Here is a 21099-nt window from a genome sequence, read left to right on the forward strand (position 1 = left end):
ATTTATTTTTTATATTTTATAATTTTAATATTTAATTTTGTATAATTTGTAATATAATTATTTCTAATGCCTTTGTGCTCTAATCTAGAATATTGATATGAAATATATGACAGGCTTCACATTCTGTTTATATATTTTGTTTTATTTTGATATTTTTATAAATTAAAAAAATTTTTTTATAAATTATAATATATTTATTTCTAATAGCTTTTTGTGCAAATAATAATATACAATTTTTTTTCAATTTTATATAAAGTATTTATCGAATATAAAATAAGTATATAAAATAACGATTTATAATATCGTCATTTTATATAAAATTGTTAATAAAGATATGACAAAATCCATATTTTTTTATTAAAGACAACCATGTGCTTTTAACACTAATTGCTACCTCCCATTATTTTGTGTATAAAAGTGTTGAGGTAAAACAATTCAATTTTTGTTTGGCCCATCTTATGTCCCTTTTAAAACCATACAACTTTATTTTAACCGATTTTTCTCTACAGATAATAATATTGACGTAAATCAAGATGATAACGTTAGGTGATTCACTCTGTATATAAATAATTAAATAAGTGTGACGTAAAGTAAAATAATTTTTTCTAACTTTTTCACAATGCATTCATATATAAAATTTAATTTATATTGTATATATAAATATTTAAAAATTATAATGGACATACATATATATTAAACTGCAACTTTCTTTTTTGACGGACAATTTTTTACAGTGAAATTTTCAATGAATATTATTCTCTTATTTTTGTCCATTCCTATATTAGATATCTTTAGAATTTATTTTTAAATATATATATATATTACAAAATTTAATACGAAATTGAAGATGAAAAGTGTTCAGCACATCCCGTGTTTACGGCCGGCCCGGCCGGCTTGTCGCCGCATTGAAAACATCGGCAAGCGAGCGAGCCTCGACTTATGTTTATGTTTATTCGACAATGAACACAATGTCGATTCATTGAGTTTTTTGGTCGGCACTGTGTTACTGTTGGATTAACGTAAACAAAAGTCTCGAGGCTCGCTCGCTCGCTACTTTTCTATCTGTTCTCTCTCTCTCTCTCTCTCTCTCTCTCTCTCTCTCTCTCTCTCTCTCTCTCTCTCTCTCTCTCTCTCTCTCTCTCTCTCTCTCTCTCTCTCTCTCTCTCTCTCTCTCTCTCTCTCTCTCTCTCTCTCTCTCTCTCTCTCTCTCTCTCTCTCTCTCTCTCTCTCTCTCTCTCTCTCTCTCTCTCCCTCCCTCTCCCTCCCTCTCTCTCTCTCTCTCTCTCTCTCTCTCCCTTCCTCTCTCTCTCCCTCCCTCCCTCCCTCCCTCCCTCTCTCCCTCCCTCCCTCCCTCCCTCCTTCCCTCTCTCTCTCTCTCTCTCTCTCTCTCTCTCTTTCTCTCTCTCAGCATAACATCCGCATCACGCTACTCATTAGAGTCACGCGTTCAACGTTTAGTCCGTTGTCGACCGCGATCGAAGCTAGATCAAAACTCATCGAGTATTTGGTCGGCATTGTGTTACTGTTCGATTAACAAAAGTTCGTAAACAAAAGTCTCGAGGCTCGCTCGCTCGCTCGCTACTTTTCTATCTGCTCACTCTCTCTCTTATTCTTGGTAAGCTTGTATTATTCGCGTTTTTTAAAGTCTATATTTATATATATTGCATAATTTTACTTTTATTTTTGTTTCCAGATTATTACAAGCCAATACCGACGCCAACAGCCCTGATGTCGATGCCGACGACAACGGATTCGACGCCGACGACGACGTCACCGGCGATTGCGACGCCGACGACTACGTCAACGATGATTGTGATGCCGACGACGACGTCACCGGCGATTGCGACGCCGACGACGACGTCAACGATGATTGCGACGCCGACGACGACGTCAACGATGATTGCGACGCCGGCGACGACGTCAACGATGATTGCGACGCCGACGACGACGTCAACGATGATAACATTAAGTGTAAGTTTAATTTTTTTTAAATATTTAATTAATTGCATAGCATATTTAATAATACATATATTTAATATATTGATTATAAATTTATAACGGTGTAAACAATAGTATAACGTAATAAACGGTGTAAATAACGGTTTGTTATAAATTACTGTAAGAAAGAGGAAGTAACCCTATTCGCTCCTTGCGAGATCCAACTAGTTACTTTACATGGCGCATGCGTTAGCGCCAACATCGTGTGTGCGGGACTTACGCCGTGGGAGAGAGTCGTCACGCGACCATCATAAGAACAGTATTGTAAAACGAGATAACGAAGAGTAAACTTTTGTGCAATCACCATACGTCTCTTCGCTAATCCTGGCCCATCCTGTCCTTCAGTAAATAATCCTGACATATATTCTAGTCGTTCCGTGGAACGTTTGGGTTCTAACCGTGGTTACGCCCTGCTAGCAAAATACGTGCGTCGCGCCGGTCTCGCGCTAGCAATCCCGCCGGTACAGGTAAATCGCCCTTGTCATTACGTTCGGCGATATAAACTAGATCAATTACAGTTCAGAAGTGGGATAGCATCACAGTGTGAAAGGATTTTTAGTGAAAAGACATTTTTTTGGCTTTGTGCGTGGCACGTGGTGGATGTGTCGCCATTTTTATTTGCGTCAGAAATCGTCGCTAACGTGGTTTTCGGCAGCCATATTGTGCATTTACATGCGGGAAGGTCTCCCATTGGCCACAGACTATATTAAGGTGTTCCGGTGTTTAGTGACACGCCATCTGAAGATAATTAAGGATGGATCGTCAACATTGAAATGAACTCTCGTTCGCGCAACTCAAGGAAGAGGTGTGCAAAAGAGGCATGGCACCACCGAACACAAAGATTAAGTGCATTCAGCTCTTGGAGGCTCAATTAAACAGTAGTCCTTCTCAGGGTCATGAGGAGTCAGAGAGATCAGCTGACACGCCTCAAATGCATTGTAATTCAAGTACAGATACACAACCGTTAGGTTTGAGTGGAACAGCTCTAACCTCGGAAGGTCAGACATTGACACATTCGTTTAATGCACTGCTGCAGCAGACTCTTGGAGTTCTTATGGAACAGGTAAGACTTCAACAGGAACAATTGCAACAACACCAAGAAGCTCAAAAACGTCAACAAGAAGAAATGTTGTCTCATATCGCTCGTCTGGTGAATTCTATTAACTTAAGGGAACCGCAAATAGAAAGAATCTCTCGTTCCCCGTCTCCCGTTCCGTCAGGGATTTCTAATCATCCTATTAATGAGGTCAGCAGCGGTAACAATCCGGTGTTAGCGTCGATACCTATAGCACAAGCAATCAAATTATTAGCTTCTCAAATCGCCGTTTTTTTCAGGAACCGAGGACGATAACGTTAAATTGTGGTTGCAGAAAATTGAGCGTGTAGCGCGCATTCACGGCGTCGCAGACGAAGTAATCTTATTAGCAGCCTCCGGAAAACTAAATAAAACGGCACGTGACTGGTTCGAGCTGAACACAGGCTCAATCAATGACAGGTGGTCAACCTTTAAACAGGCACTTTTAAGAAGATTTCGACGAAGCGTGCCATATCACATTGCTGTTCAAAAGGCTGAAAGTCGCAAATGGATTGTTGGAAAAGAAACTTTCCACGAATATGCGATGCATAAATTAAAACTGATACAGAATTTGCATTTACCGGAGAAGGATGCAATACATTTTCTCGTGAACGGAATAGTTAGTGCACCCCTAAGAGGGATGGCTACTCTAATTAAGGGGAGGTTCTAGTCAAAATCGAAAAAAAAAAAAAAATTTTTTTTTTGCTTTATTTTCATCCTTAGGGTCTTGAAATTGTGTAGCCAAAAGGATATTTTCCTATATAATTTATTTTAGGAGTTATAGCGTATTAGACGAGAGAGTGCGTCGGCCGAAAAACAGGTATAAACGCGCGCTCGGAGCGGCTTCAAGGGAGGGGCATTTTTCACCGCTTAGGCGGTGCTCCCTTGTTTCAATTACAGGTAGCAAGTTTGTGCCTGTCTCAACGAGTTCCTGTACATCCCTGTTTATTGTGTGCTCGTATACCCTCGGTTGAATGTGCGTTCTATACTTCTATTTATAGTAACGTATTTCAGTTGCGTTTCGAACGTGGGGCAAGTAACAGTGTTTCAAAAATGCCGAACACACGAAAATCAGTGGGAACTGTTCGACCATATCGGCCTCGAAAGAAGAAATTCAATTATAATCCCGATAAAATAGAAGCAGAAACTGAGTATGCTAGTACTTCAGCGAAAAAAATTAAAGACGCGAGTTACGATGATATTGAAATTGATGTTGGCCATAATAACGTTATTATAAATTTTCTGACTGTTTTCACCTTTTTGTCTCAGTGTTTAAAATGTAAAAAATGTGACGGTGATGTGACATTTTCTCGTACGTGTGACCGTGGACTTGGTTTTAATTTAGTAATCAAGTGCAAGTGCAATGATCAACAACGCATTTCTTCAAGTCCTTTAGTAAATGGTGCATACGAAATAAATCGCCGTTTGATGTTTGTTATGCGGATTCTGGGACTCGGATTACGGTCGATAAATACTTTTTGTTCCCTAATGGAACTGTCTTCAGGCTTTGCAAATGGTACGTACTATGCATTTATCACTAATCTGCTCGAGGCAGCAAAGAGTACATTCGAAGTTATTCAACGTAAAGCGATTGCTGAAGAAAGACAGAAGAACGCGGAGGCGGGAAATGAAGAAACACATTTGAGCGTGTCGGGCGACGGTTCGTGGAAAAGACGTGGCTTTTCGTCGTTATTTGGAATTGCAACGCTGATCGGAAAATATACGCACAAAGTGTTGGATTTTGTAAAGTCGTTGGAGATTGTAAAGTCGTCATTCTGCCAAAGCTGCAGCAACTGGGCCAGCAAAAAAGGAACTAATGAGTACGATATCTGGCATGATACTCATGAACAACATTGCAGCATAAATCACAATGGAAGTGCTGGTAAGATAGAGGTAGATTGTATGAAAGAAATGTTTTGTCGATCAGAATCGCACGGTGTGAAATATGCTACATATATAGGCGACGGTGACACGAAAACTTTCCAAGCTCTCCTCAACTGTAATCCTTATAGCGACCTTACCGTTCATAAAAAGGAATGTATAGGTCATGTGCAGAAGCGCATGGGCACAAGATTGCGCGCAGCCAAGAAACAACATAAAGGAATCGGAGGTAAAGGTGCAGGAAAATTGACTGACAAATTGATAAAAGATTTGACTTTATATTATGGACTTGCCATTAGGCGACACCCTGATTCGGCCGAAGAAATGAGAAAAGCTGTGTGGGCAACGTTCGATCATAAATGTTCCACGGATGAGAAACCGAAACATGAAAACTGCCCGCCAGATGAAAACAGTTGGTGTAAATGGCGTGTTGCAGAAGCTAAGGGAGAACTCGCCGATTTCCATCATGAACCTGCCCTTATAGCATCAGTTCAAGAAGCAATTCGACCCATATATGAAGCTCTTTCAAGTGACGATTTGCTGCAAAGATGCACAGGTGGAAACACGCAAAATGACAACGAAAGCTTCAACGCTTGTCTGTGGAAACTGGTCCCCAAACACCTTCATTGTGGCGAACAAACTATCAGAATAGCAGCATACATAGCTTCCGGCATCTTTAATGAAGGCTATTCATCTATATTAAAAACCATGCAGACGTTGGGAATCGTAATCGGAACAAACAGCAGAAACTTCGCTGCGAAGACTGACGAAGAGCGCGTCAAGTCAGCGAACGCGAGTCAATCAGAGTTAATAAAAAAAGCCAGAATTGAAAAAATTAGCGCCCAAGTGCAGCAAAACATGCTCTTCGAGGATGAGGAAGGAACCCTGTATGGTGCTGGAATAGCTGATTAGATGTAAGTGTCAAAAAACAAACATTACTTACGATTTTTTCTTCCTCTAACTTTAGACGCGTTTTTCTTGAAACAACTTTTTTTTGCGCGCCGCACACGATTCCGCTTCAACGACTTAACTGATTTCGATGTTTGACGGCGCAAATTAAAGCTTATTCAATTTAGGGGGCCTTCAGGAAGCGTTTAAAAAAAAAAATTGTTTATTATTGTTTTTTTAACGTTAAAACAAAACAAAAAAACGGGAAAAGAGGGTCTTCTTTTTTGTAATGGCCGTCATTTCTTTTTAAAAGGGTTTTTTAAAAATCGGAAAATCATAAGGCCCCCAAAATTTCATCTATTTTAAGAATATTTTTGATTTTTTTGTTTCAGATCACTTGGCAGGGCCGTAGAGTGTGCAGCGCACATTGCTTATTGCCGCGCACGGCTTCATTCAGTGAGGGCTGGAGCCGCCATTTTGATTTTTTTTTTTTTTTTTAAATGTTATTTATATTTTCAAATATATACTAATAAATGCAATAAAAAGTTTTTTCAAAAAACATTTACGTTCGCTCAAAAAAAAATCATGAAATTATAATTGAGAAGAAGACCCACAATAAATTAAAACTTGTTTAATAAAGATAGGAGATCAAGGGTCAGGCTGGTTGATCGTGCCAAGAGTTTTTTTATGAAGTGATATTTATTCCTCATAATTCCTCATAATTCAAGATCGTCATGACGGATCTTGAATTGAGAGCAATGGAAAATTTAGAATTCAGCTTACCGATTTATGTTAGATACGTTGATGACATTCTTACTATGGTTCCTAGAAGACATATTGAGGATGTCCTCAGATCTTTCAACTCCGTACACGATCGCCTGCGATTCACCGCAGAGATAGGGGGAGATAATATCAATTTCTTAGATATAACATTATATCGAGGCAACAATCAGTTTGTAACATGGGTTAAACCCATGTTACTAGTCGCGCGATCGGCCGCGACGATCATCCGCGCATCAAGCCGCCGGCCGCAACACGTCATCGGAATGCGGCCGCCGAGGGGGGCGAACGGGTATATAAGGCCGTCGCTCCGGCCAGTAGGGACCTTACCCGGTCTGCAGTGAGCACGCTGCAGACCTTCCAAGCCATCAGGGCGCACTCTGACTTGGCTTTTCCATTCCTCCAGGAGCAGGGAGCACTCTGTCTCCGCCGGGCGCACTCGGCATCCTCACTTTTCCGTTCCTCCAGGAGCAGGGAGCACTCTGTCTCCGCCGGGCGCACTCGGCATCCGTATACCGTTCACCGTCCCTCTCAAGGCAGGGAGCACTCTGTCTTCGTCGGGAGCACTCGACGTCCCGTACACACCGTCCGTTCCTCCGTAGGTTTAAGTATTATTAAGTTCGCGCTTCTTAGTCTAGATTCTCTAGTTTGCATTCATTTAATTTATCCTTCACTAGCTTATTTTCCGCTAGCATGTATTCTTTTCGTTGGTTTATCATGTTCTAGCTTGTATTCTGTAGTTTATATTCTTTTACGGTAGATACCTGTCTCACTCTTGCGGTACCAACGTGCGTTACCACTATACGCTTTCCTCGCGCTCTCGCTGGGACGCCGCTCTCGCTTGCACGCCGCACTCGCTTGCTTTCTAAACTACAGCTTGCTCTTATAATAATTACCATGTAAAAATGTATCTAACTCTTTGCATAGAAATATATTTATTTCTACCTCCTAATTTGGTCTAAGTTCATTGGAGTCTCCCCGTCTAACCGCTTATACCGAATCCTGGCACCGACGAGCTATTCCGCACTTAGCAATAGAATCGCGAGATAAAAACGCACCGTTACATGGCGCCCGAACAGGGACCGTAATCCAGAGACTCCAATCTGCGTAGTCCAATGCCCGCGTGGATATATCAATTAACTAAAGAGCAAGCGATACAGACCCTAACGCGGCTTAATATAGACGCAAACGGAAAATTAGACGACCTGCGCAAACGACTCGCGCAGTACGCAAAAACACATCCCGAAACAACATTCGCAATGCCGAACGTACCCGGACCGTCAACAGAGAACACCGGAACGACCGAGGCGAGGGCCGAAGGAGTACCAGCCCTCAGCCTTCTTGAACGGACAAAAATACTGAACCAAATCCGGAAGTGGGGCCAACACTTCGAGGGGAAGGACCCCCTAGGGTTTATAGAGAGAGTAGAGGAGCTAGGCCAGGAATATGGGTACGAAGAGGCCCATCTACTCCTCGGACTACCCGAACTACTCCGGGGCAATGCCCTCCTGTGGTTCCGGAATAACCGGACCTCGTGGTCAAAATGGACAGAATTCCGACAAGCCTTCAAAGCCCACTATCTAACACCGGGATACCAACGGCAGCTGAGGCGCGAAATACAAGGTAGGCAGCAGAAACCGGGCGAAACCTTTACTACCTACATAACCGAGCTTCAGACTATGATGCGGCGTGCTGGGGGCTATTCACCGGAGGACCAGCTGGAAATCCTCCATGAAAACATGAATCCGGATTACCAGCTATATGTACCGCTCGAGAGCGTAACGAGCTTGGAGGAACTCGAGGCCAAGGTACATAATATAGACAAGATCCAGGCCCGACGGAGCAAACAACGGCCCCAACCGGAAATAACGGGAACCCGAGTCGCCGCAGCCACTTACGACCGGACGCAGTGCTGCTGGCGCTGTAAACAGCGGGGACATACGCGCCAAAACTGCCGACGACCGGCACTGAAGTTCTGTTCCCAATGCGGGAAAGAAGGTGTACTCACACGCGAGTGTCACCCGCCACCGGGAAACGACACCCGGGCCGGAGTCACAGCGGTCGCCGACCGGCCCGAGTCCGAATAACCTACCGCCCCCGACCGTACGTACAAATCTCTATCAGGGGCCACAACATCCAGGCCCTGATAGACTCGGGGTCCGAGATATCTTTAATGAGCACCGAAATGGCGTCGCTACTAAAGGGGTGCAACACCGTCCCGTGCCGCCGCCGGATCCATCTAGCCGACGGCACCCGAGTAGCAATAGGCCAGCTGCTGGAAGCTCAGGTATCCACCGCCGAGCGCACCGTCAAACATCAATTCGCCGTACTACCAGGATTAAGCACCGCCGTCCTTATAGGGACGGACCTGTGGGCCAAGCTAAGGTTCACACTACCGCCACCACCAATACGGCGGGTCAACTGGGGCCCCGCCACCGGGACAGTTTCCTCGACCGCGGCCACAAACGAAACCAGCCGCCTCGAGAAATTTCTGGCCGAGGAATTGCCGAAGTTCGACCAGATCTCAGGGCCGACGAATCACGCGACGCATCAAATAAGGTTACGTTGCGAAACGCCGATCAAGCAGAGATACCGCCCCAGGAACCCGGCCATGCAGGCCATTATCGACGAAGAAGTCGAGAAGATGGAAAAAGAAGGCATTATCGAACCGTCCACCAGTGCCTGGAGCTCGCCCGTAGTGATCGTCCGGAAGAAGGACGGCACATACCGATTCTGCGTCGATTTTCGGAGACTAAATCAAGTCACCGAGAAGGACGCATACCCGTTACCACACATAACGGCCACTCTAGACAAGTTGAGGGGAGCACGGTACCTGTCCACCTTGGACCTAAAAAACGGATACTGGCAGGTACCACTCACGCCAGAAAGCCGTCCGCTGACCGCCTTCACCGTCCCCGGTCGAGGACTCCGACAATTCCGAGTCCTACCGTTCGGCCTGCATTCGGCACCCGCCACCTTCCAGCGGTTGCTCGACACCGTCCTCGGACCTGAACTCGAGCCGAACGTACTAGTATACCTCGATGACATCGTGGTGGCCAGCCAAACCCTAGACGACCACCTACGTCACCTAAGGGAGGTCTTCCGACGGCTACGAAACGCAAACTTGCGCTTGAATCCAGCAAAGTGCCATTTCTGTCGAAGTAGCCTAAAGTATCTCGGCCACATTATCGACCAGGATGGCATCCGGACCGACCCAGACAAGGTCAACGCCATTACGAACTGGCCGACACCTACGACAATCCGTATGGTTCGACAGTTCCTCGGGGTAGCCTCGTGGTACCGACGATTCATCGCGGACTTCCCCGCCATCGCCACGCCACTTATCCGTCTCACCCGCAAAAACGTACGGTGGAGATGGACCGACGAAGAAGAGGAAGCGTTCCACAGCCTCAAGCAAGCCTTGACCACCACACCGGTACTCGCCTGTCCAGACTTCAGCCGCCCGTTCGTACTGCAGACCGACGCTAGCACCGTGGGCCTTGGCGCTATACTCACCCAGCGACACGATGAAGGGGAACGAGTAGTGGCCTACGCCAGCCGAACACTAAATGCGGCCGAAAAAAATTACAGCGCCACTGAGCTCGAATGCTTGGCAGTGATCTGGGGCGTACGCCGAATGCGGGATTACCTGGAAGGGTACCGCTTTACGGTCATAACCGACCACCAGTCGTTACGCTGGCTGCAGAAAATCGAATCACCCACCGGACGCCTGGCCCGCTGGGCACTTGAGTTGCAGCAATACGATTTCGATATCAAATACCGCAAGGGCTCACAAAATCAATTGGCGGACGCCCTATCAAGAGAACCGGAAGTAAGTGCGGTACAACGGGAGGATACCTGCAAGTGGTACCAACGCTTGGAAGCGGCGGTACGTTCCGACCCGGCCGGATACCCGGACTACGAACTCCGAGACGGACGTCTCTATCGCCACTTACTACACGACCTTAACTTCCACGATACCCCGGTCGAAGAACAGTGGAAGCAGTGCGTCCCCCGGAACCAACGAACGGCCGTCTTACAGCGCGCTCACGACGAGCCAGCCGCCGGACATCTTGGAACCGCCAAAACGATTGCTCGGGTGGCCCGAGCCTATTACTGGCCGAACATGTTCCGGGAAACCGCCGACTACGTCCGGAAGTGTCAAACGTGCCTGGCACATAAAAGCCTCCAACAACGACCAGCAGGCAATTTGCACTCCACTCCGGTGGACACCCCATGGCAACGTGTGTCCATAGACCTGGTCGGACCCCTACCACGATCCCGTCAAGGGCATACGTGGCTGCTGACCATGCAAGACCGGTTCAGCAAGTGGGTCGAGATGGCGCCCCTCCGTCAGGCCACCGCATCCGCCGTCACTCGAGAGGTTACCCACCGGTTAATCTACCGACACGGAACACCTAGCGAAGTCATGTCCGACAACGGCACCCAATTCACATCACGGGAATTCCGGGAGATGCTCCGTACGTTCGGGGTCCGACACCGTACAACTCCCGCCTACGCGCCACATTGCAACCCGGTAGAAAGGGCGAACCGGACGATCAAAACGATGATCGCACAATATGTCGGACACGACCATCGCGATTGGGATAAACGCATACACGCGTTACAATTCGCGTATAACACCGCCCGGCACGAGGTCACCGGCTATACTCCGGCCTTCCTCAACCACGGCCGAGAATTGGCCAGGCCACACCCCGAAGACCGAACCGTAACCGCCACCGGCGGAAGCCTAGAGGCGAACCGGCAGCAGCTGGAAGGAGCCTACGAGGTAGTCCGGGTACAATTAGCGCGAGCATTCCAACGTCAGGAACGGCATTACAACCTGCGCCGCCGACACTGGCATCCGAAAATCGGAGAAAAAGTCTGGAAGCGGGACCGGCACCTCTCCGACAAAGCCGAAGCGTTCAACGCAAAGCTCGCGCCGAAATATATCGGGCCACTAATTGTAAAAGCGATAATATCGCCCGTCATCGTCGATTTACGCGATTCCGTAAACAATAAGTGGTATCGACGCGTACACATTCAAGACTTAAAACCGGCGCCGCCCGAAATGTAAACACGACCCGTACCGCATTCCTAATATACAAAAGAAACTCGGGGACAAAGGTCGACCGCGCCGCGAGCCAGCCGTCATGTTTACTATATCACGCGTCATAACACGATCTACCCGAGTTGGTATACCCGACAAGCGACCGCTAGCCGTTAGTTCTCGTCACAATGTCGACTCGACAGGACGAAATACGACGCTTATTCGGAGACCTTTCCGACGATTCTGAAAACGAGGCGCCTGCGTGCGCCCAAATTACCGCCGGTCCGAGCGTACCCAGCGTGGGGACACGCATTCAACGGTCAGACCGCGAGCAGCGAGAAAAAGCGGCCTGGATGATGACACCACCGCCGATTCGGCCCCGGCGACGCATGAGCGCGGAGCTTAGGGCCCTACACACAGCCACAGGACCACCAGCCACATCACCGCGAATGCGGATCCTACGAGCGGCCTCCACCACGCCGCCTTCCACACGGACCGGCCGGCAGACCGAACCTCCGCGGACACCGCCACGAAGATGCCCGGCTGCCGGGCCTTCAGGCACGCCGCCCACCGCCGCCGAAACACCACCGACTCCGACCAACCCACCAGAAGTGGATGTCCAGCTGTCAGATGGGACCTGGGTAAAGGTACCATACTGGGCCGCCCACCGCAGCCGGAAGTACCACGTGGTCACCGCCGCTGGACGCTGGCTGGTGCGGTTCGACTTCCGAGGCCAGGCGAGGTCCTCGCACCTCATTCCGCCACCCGCATCGCACCCCCCCTAAAAAGAAAGGGGTAGTGTAACATGGGTTAAACCCATGTTACTAGTCGCGCGATCGGCCGCGACGATCATCCGCGCATCAAGCCGCCGGCCGCAACACGTCATCGGAATGCGGCCGCCGAGGGGGGCGAACGGGTATATAAGGCCGTCGCTCCGGCCAGTAGGGACCTTACCCGGTCTGCAGTGAGCACGCTGCAGACCTTCCAAGCCATCAGGGCGCACTCTGACTTGGCTTTTCCATTCCTCCAGGAGCAGGGAGCACTCTGTCTCCGCCGGGCGCACTCGGCATCCTCACTTTTCCGTTCCTCCAGGAGCAGGGAGCACTCTGTCTCCGCCGGGCGCACTCGGCATCCGTATACCGTTCACCGTCCCTCTCAAGGCAGGGAGCACTCTGTCTTCGTCGGGAGCACTCGACGTCCCGTACACACCGTCCGTTCCTCCGTAGGTTTAAGTATTATTAAGTTCGCGCTTCTTAGTCTAGATTCTCTAGTTTGCATTCATTTAATTTATCCTTCACTAGCTTATTTTCCGCTAGCATGTATTCTTTTCGTTGGTTTATCATGTTCTAGCTTGTATTCTGTAGTTTATATTCTTTTACGGTAGATACCTGTCTCACTCTTGCGGTACCAACGTGCGTTACCACTATACGCTTTCCTCGCGCTCTCGCTGGGACGCCGCTCTCGCTTGCACGCCGCACTCGCTTGCTTTCTAAACTACAGCTTGCTCTTATAATAATTACCATGTAAAAATGTATCTAACTCTTTGCATAGAAATATATTTATTTCTACCTCCTAATTTGGTCTAAGTTCATTGGAGTCTCCCCGTCTAACCGCTTATACCGAATCCTGGCACCGACGAGCTATTCCGCACTTAGCAATAGAATCGCGAGATAAAAACGCACCGTTACAAGTTTATGTTTAATTGGTATCGAAAACCTACTTTCTCTGGCAGATTTTTGAATTTCCACTCTCAACATCCGATATCACATAAGAGAGGTGTGCTAGTTGGCCTGATAGACAGGGTCTTGGGTTTGTCTCATTCACAATTTTATCAACAGAATTTTGTTCTCATTATTGACATTTATTGAATAATGGCTATCCTTTACCTTTCATTTTTAACGGTATTAGAGAAAGAATAAAATATTACATATATAATAACAGACGCTTATTGTTGGATAATGATGTCAATGATGAGGACAATAAACGTTTCTTTGTTCTTCCTTACGCTAACATTGTGTCAGAAAAAATTAAACATATTACAAAAAAATATAAATTCAGATTAGCACATACTATACCTAACAAACTGAATACTTTTATTAAGAGACATAAAGACATTGCAGAAAAAGACTCCCACAATGACATTGTCTATAAGATTTCATGTAATGACTGTAACGTGACTTATGTAGGACAGTCAAAAAGACAATTAAGAACTAGAGTCGATGAACACAGAAGTTCTGTCAGGAGAGGTCAAAATTCAGTCATTACTGAACATTGCAGTCGACTTAATCATAATTTTGATTGGGACGGTGCAGAGATCTGTGATATAGAACATTCTTATAACAAAAGATTAATTTCTGAAATGATTTTCATCAAGAGACAGTCACATGGCATAAATGTTCAAAGTGATACGGATTCGTTACCTGCGTCATACAGTCATATCATTAGTTTACTATCCCCTCTTTAAATACCCCCCCCCTTCTTGCTTCCTAACTTCCTACCTATCCTCTCCTTTTTGAATTTGCCGTTTGCTCAGAATAAGATTTGTGCTCGACCAAGTGAGACGTCTGACCTCTTAAGTGTGCTCAACGAATTTAGAGGTTTAATTAAGTCTTTTAACGTCAATAATGACTAACAATCTGTATTTCGAGCTATCTTTATCAACGGACTGTATAAAACACTGACCATTAATTATGTTTTGAGATTTCATTCTGGTATGTAATTTATTTATTTTATTTTATTATCCGAAAATTCGGCTTCATGATTTCATAATATTATATACTATTATATTTGTCATTAGATTTAAACTATTCTGAAGATGGTCAAAAATCATTGACCGAAACGTCAAATAAATATCACTTCATAAAAAAACTCTTGGCACGATCAACCAGCCTGACCCTTGATCTCCTATCTTTATTAAATCATGAAATTATGTTAATTTTCGGGCCTTTTGACTAGAACCTCCCCTTAAGTCAGACTCTATTGACGACTTTTTAGAGCAAATGTACGTTCTCACATTGGCCTACGGTGATTTAAATAAAAGGTCGCCTCCAACATTCCGAAAATTTGAAAAAGAAAAGCCGAAATCTCCTACGACTTCTTCTGGAAATTCGAGTCAGGGGACGACGAGGGATTTGTTTTGTGTTTATTGCCGTACAAAAGGACATCTTCGGGTCGACTGTTTTCGTCTAAAGAAGAAGGAGCAAACCAAGCAGTCCTCTTCAACAGCCGTTGGTGCATCGGTCGCAGCAGTGGAAGATCCACCGACAGCTGCGTCTACGGTATCGTACATACAACCTTTACAAATTAAGATTTCTGATCCCGTCGTTGATGTTATTCAATTCGGTAAAAATAATTGTAATTTCAAATCACTAATAGATTCCGGTAGCCCCGTATCTTTTGTTCATCCGTCTATAATAGATAAGTTCATTAACGTCAAGGTGAGCGTGAAAACAGAGTCGGTCTGTCCATTCAAAGCCATCAATGGCACGTCAATTCCAGTTTGCGGTTTAGTATCAGTAGATATTCAATTAAAACAGTTACCAAATGTAACATTAAAAACAAATTTATTTGTCTTAAAAAGTAAGCAATTTTTTACGGACTTACTTTTGGGTCGTGATTTCATTACCGATAATCGGCTCTCAATTACTTATAGTTCTGATAAAGAGCAAAATGATATTGTGAAATTATTCTCTGAAGTCGCGTCTACGGAAGTAGCTAGCAGCGCATCCGATAGCGTAGACTTTATCTTACAAGATATCGAAACAGATTTCGGTGATTCAATAAATAGTAAACTCAAGTCAATTATAAAAAACGTTGAAGAAACACCGGTCAAAATAATTGACGACAGCCATGCTGTTACTGTAAACCTTAGAGATAATTCTACGTACGCGTATGCGCCGAGACGCTTTGCCTGGTCCGAGCGGATTCAGATAAGAGAAATAACGGACGACTTATTGAAGCGCGGTATTATTAAACCTAGTACTTCGCCATATTGTGCTTGTATTGTGCCGGTCCGTAAAAAAAATGGCACTATGAGATTGTGTGTGGATTTAAGGCCACTAAATGAACGTGTAGTAAAACAAAAATACCCGTTTCCATTAATAGAGGATTGTTTGGCCCGTTTGGGCAATAAAAAAGTTTTTTTACTGTTAGACCTAAAGGACGACTTTCATCAAATTAAAGTGCATCCAGAGCACACTAAATATTTTGCTTTCGCCTCTCCCGATGGACAATTCGAGTTCACACGACTTCCTTTCGGCTTTTGTAAAGCCCCGGCCGAATTCCAGAAAAGGCTTATACAAATTTTTCAGTCTCTTATTAGAGAAGATAAAGTAATTATCTACATTGATGATATTTTGGTTCCATCGGTCACAGTCGAAGAAAATTTAATGATTTTAAAATAAGTATTTCTTTTACTTAAACAATATAATTTTCAATTAAATTTACAAAAATGTGCTTTTCTTAAAACTAAAGTTGAGTACCTTGGATATATTTTATCCCCGGATGGAATTACTTTAAGTTTGCGGCATACACAAGCAGTTCGTGAATTTCCTCAGCCTAAAAAGCTTGTTGAAGTACAAAGATTCCTCGGGCTCACAAATTATTTTCGTAAATTCATCAAAGATTATACTATTAAGGCTAGGCCTTTACAGCTTTTGCTTCGCAAATCGAGTGATTTTGTTTTCAATAACGATTGCATCCGTGCGTTCCAGTCGCTAAAAGAGGAACTAGTGTCTGATTCTTCAGTTATATAACCCTCTTGCTCCTACAGAACTCCATACTGACGCTAGTGCAGTGGCTCTTGCTGCAATATTATTCCAAAAGCAGGGCTCGGGTTTATGGTCACCTATCGCATATTATAGTCAAGCAGCTAATAATGCCGAGGCCAAGTATCACAGTTTCGAGCTCGAGATGCTAGCTATCCTTAAAGCTATAGAACGTTTCCACATATACCTTTACGGATTGGAATTCACACTGATAACGGATTGTCATGCGTTAACATATGCCATTAATAAAGCTCATTTAAATCCTCGGATCGCGAGATGGACGTTACGTCTACAAAATTATCGTTTTAAAGTTACACATCGTGCCGGACATAAACTAGCACATGTAGATGCATTAAGTAGAATCGCTTACGTCGAGACAATTTCTCTCGAACGAGAACTTGAATTGAAACAATTAACAGATTCACGGCTTAAAGAAATTGTCGAACAGCTTGAGTTTGCTGATAATAATAAATTTGAATTAATCGAAGGATTAATCTATAAAAAGGGACCAGAAAAATCACGGTTCGTAATTCCGGAATCCATGGTGGACCATGTCATTCGAATATATCATGATAATATGGCGCATTGTGGTTCGGAAAAAACTGTTCATGGTATTATGAAACACTATTGGTTTCTTTCTTTAAGAAAAAAAGTTCACGATTATCTGAACTGCTTAGAATGTTTAATGACAAACACTTCAGTTAATACTAATGAAGGTGAACTACAAATCACCGACACCCCTACTGAACCCTTCCAGATTTTGCATACTGATCATTTTGGTCCATTAAATGAAGCTACAGATGGCTTTAAACATATTTTACTCGTTATTGATACATTTACCCGTTTCACTTGGTTCTTTACGGTGAAATCCACTTCTTCGAAGGAAGTAATTAAACATTTCATCAGTCTTTTCCGTATTTTCGGTAACCCGAAAACAATCGTGTCAGACAGAGGCACAGCTTTCACATTACAGGAATTCGCTAGTTTCCTTCAATCGCGAAATATTTCACATTATCTTGTCGCTGTTGCTGCACCCTGGGCAAACGGTTTAGCGGAACGAGCCAACAAATTTCTTAAATCATCTTTGAGAAAAGTCGTTGATGATCAAAACAATTGGAACAAATGCCTTGAAATGGTTCAATACGTTGTAAATAACACGCTTCATTCCTCGCTTAAAACCTCTCCTTCCAAACTTTTATTGGGTTACGACCAGCGTAATCATGCAGATGCAAAATTAATCCAGCATTTATATGACATTGTTAAGACTGAGTTTAATTTCATAGAAGAAAGAGATTCTAGTCGTAAATTAGCACTCGAAGTCGCTAATAAAATTAAAAATTATAATAAATTAACTTACGATAAAAAACATAAAAAGCCTACGCTTATAAACCCGGAGATTATGTTTTAATTCGCGATACTACAATGAAACCCGGCGAAAATCGGAAACTAAAAGCAAGCTATAAAGGTCCGTATCGTGTAACTAAAGTATTAGACAAAAATCGATATGTGGTCCAAGACATCCCCGGATCTGGCATCACGTCTAGGTCATATAATTCGATCCTTTCTCCAGATCGACTTAAACTTTGGATCAAACCTCCACAAAAACCCGACCCAACGGGTTAAAGAATATAAGTTTCTGCGTTAATTTAAGATTTTGCGTTAAAGAATATAAGTTTCTGCGTTAATTTAAGATTTTGCGTTAAAGAATATAAGTTTCTGCATTAATTTAAGATAGTGCGTTAAAGAATATAAGTTTCTGCGCTAATTTAAGACTTCATGTTAATACAAGATTGAGCATTGAATATAAGAGATATGTACAAAAGACTGTGTCGTACTAGTCTCAATACATGTTTATAAAACAAATTAAGTTAAATCAGGTTAAAATTCTAGAGAAGTAATGTTAAGACGATTTATTTGTTACACAATGAGTCAATTTTATTTTATATATTAATTTTATGTAAACTGCAAATTATTTTAGCTCATATGCATTTATTTGTTCTGTTAATAAATGCCGTTCGGGACGAACGTTCTTGTCAGGATGGCCGAGCTGTAAGAAAGAGGAAGTAACCCTATTCGCTCCTTGCGAGATCCAACTAGTTACTTTAGATGGCGCATGCGTTAGCGCCAACATCGTGTGTGCGGGACTTACGCCGTGGGAGAGAGTCGTCACACGACCATCATAAGAACAGTATTGTAAAACGAGATAACGAAGAGTAAACTTTTGTGCAATCACCATATGTCTCTTCGCTAATCCTGGCCCATCCTGTCCTTCAGTAAATAATCCTGACATATATTCTAGTCGTTCCGTGGGACGTTTGGGCTCTAACCGTGGTTACGCCCTGCTAGCAAAATACGTGCGTCGCGCCGGTCTCGCGCTAGCAATCCCGCCGGTACAGGTAAATCGCCCTTGTCATTACGTTCGGCGATATAAACTAGATCAATTACATTACAATTGTAAATAATTTTCGCGAGTAGATCATATATTGCTTTTAATTTTAATATATTAATATTATTAATTTTAATATTATTGTTTCTATATACATAAATGCTATTATATGTTTTTCATATATACTTTTTGTTTCAGAAAGAAGAATTAAATGATTTAATTGTAAGTGCAATTACATCTGTGAGAGGACGAGAAGGACGAGGAGGACGAGGAGGACGAGGAGGACGGAGCGAACGTGGGACGCAAAGAGGAAAAGGACGGGGACGAGGACGAGGCAGAGGCAGAGGGGGAATAAACATATACTATTACAATTAACATACATAACTTATATAAACACATATATAACACATGTAACACATAACATGTATAATTATTATTATTATAAATGATAAATATAAATAAGTATTAAGAATAATAAATTTTATTATTTCTAATCCTCCTATTTTTCCTATACACTACACATTCCTGTTATATTCATATTACACAGTCCAGTTATAGTATTAACTCTTCAGTTGTCGCACTATTTTTTGTAACACGAGTCGACGCGTAGAATTTTGAAAGACCCTAATAAAAAAAATAATTTTATATTTTATACGACAAGAACTCAAATATATTTTCTGTTTAATTAGATTTTCGGATTCATGTAGAGTATAAGAAAAGACTATTTTCGAAATAATATTTATATCTCGATAAATTACTGTTTTTTTCTTCTTTCTGTTATCATCTTATAATTGGAATTGTTGAAGAAATTGACCTAATGAAGGGATTTCTACATAGGTATATATTCTCTATACGTAATTTTTATATATCGTTGATCAGTGTTTTATGTATCGTTGTTATTTCAAAGTGGATAATTTCTTTCTCCGTATTATGTTACCATTATCGTAATCATTTCAGTAAATTGTTATTAATATTCGAGTCAAATTATTAATCCAAAGCCAAAGCCAGATGTCGTTTGCGTGTTAATACCATTTTTTCTTAATTTATATACGTTTCGGTCAACCTTTTTGGCTATCTTCAGTATAAAGAATTGCCAACTAATTATGTATGAATTGAGGGCGCGGATCAAAGAACTCGCTCTGCGCTCGAAATCGTGTAAAAGTATTGTCCAAACGTCTCAGAGCATAAAAATTTTGAAAGTCGCAAAATTAATTTTTTTAAAATATAGGCTTGTAGAGAATGACAAGACGGAACTTTTTTCTATTTGCAGTTTTTTTGTTTGAAGCTTATTTTTAATAATAAAAATAAAAAACTGAAAACATTTTATACTCAAATTCAATAAGATTTTAAGATATAAATCGTCGTAATTTGACCAAATTTTGTTTAAATTGTTTGAAATTTGGTATACGTATGCAATATAGTCTAGCGATGCCTACAAAACAATAAAAAAGCTGAAAATCGCCTATTGTTTAATAATAATTAATTGCAAATTGAGGCCAATCGGTAACCACGGTTTTTTAGTTTCGCCGAAAAAAAGTATCGAGGGAACTTGAAATTTAGCGCTACTGTACGGCCTAGAGAAAGCGTCGTACAAAAAGACAATGGCATGGCCCCTCTCAGGCTTCTCTCTAGTTGTACGCTGCTGTTAATCAAACAGTCTAACGCATGGCAAGGACGCGTGACGTAACTAGCTTCGCTTGTGGATATAACATGGACATGAACTATCTCAGAAAATGGACGTGACTTTTTGACCGATGCGGAAAATAGACGTGGCTATTTAGTTCCTAAGCCGGCCGAAAATGGACGTGCGTCACTAGCGTACGGCCTAGAGAAAGCGTCGTACGGAAAACGGCAGCGTGGCCTCTCTCAGGTTTCTCTCTGTCAAAACATAACAAAACTGCAAGCGCTGCGGTCACTTAAAATAGAATAATATTTACAGTTGTCTGTACTTTAGAAAATACAAAATAATATAATTCTAAAGTTTTTCTGTTAAAGATTATTTTCGTTATTTCTTTCAAAATTAACGTTTGCCTCTTCCACCGATAGATGCCAGCTTTTCAAGGTTATTTATGGCAATCGACGAGTCAAGAAAAAACATACTGACATTACCGGCAAAGATCGGAACTAGATTATCGACATACAGTTGCGATTAGCAACAATTTATTAATTGTCATAGAAACAGTTTGTTTAGTCACCATGACAACATTAGTTTTTTGTCAATCAGTTTTATTCGTTGTTATAGGACTTCATCAACTCTCTCTTCATCTGTATATTA

The 21099-nt window shown here is 43.0% G+C and overlaps 1 protein-coding gene across 1 annotated transcript; it reads left to right on the plus strand.

Annotated features, from left to right (window-relative positions):
• Window positions 1–3805: 3805 nt before the first annotated feature.
• Window positions 3806–6770, plus strand: LOC136997371 (uncharacterized). The gene is made up of 2 exons (XM_067348082.1): window positions 3806–5868; window positions 6235–6770. The coding sequence occupies exon 1, from the start codon at window positions 4127–4129 to the stop codon at window positions 5864–5866; it is 1740 nt and encodes a 579-aa protein (XP_067204183.1). The 5' UTR covers window positions 3806–4126; the 3' UTR covers window positions 5867–5868; window positions 6235–6770.
• The last annotated feature ends 14329 nt before the right edge of the window (window positions 6771–21099 follow it).

Source organism: Linepithema humile, chromosome 1 (genome assembly GCF_040581485.1).
Source record: "Linepithema humile isolate Giens D197 chromosome 1, Lhum_UNIL_v1.0, whole genome shotgun sequence".
Lineage (NCBI taxonomy): Eukaryota > Metazoa > Arthropoda > Insecta > Hymenoptera > Formicidae > Linepithema > Linepithema humile.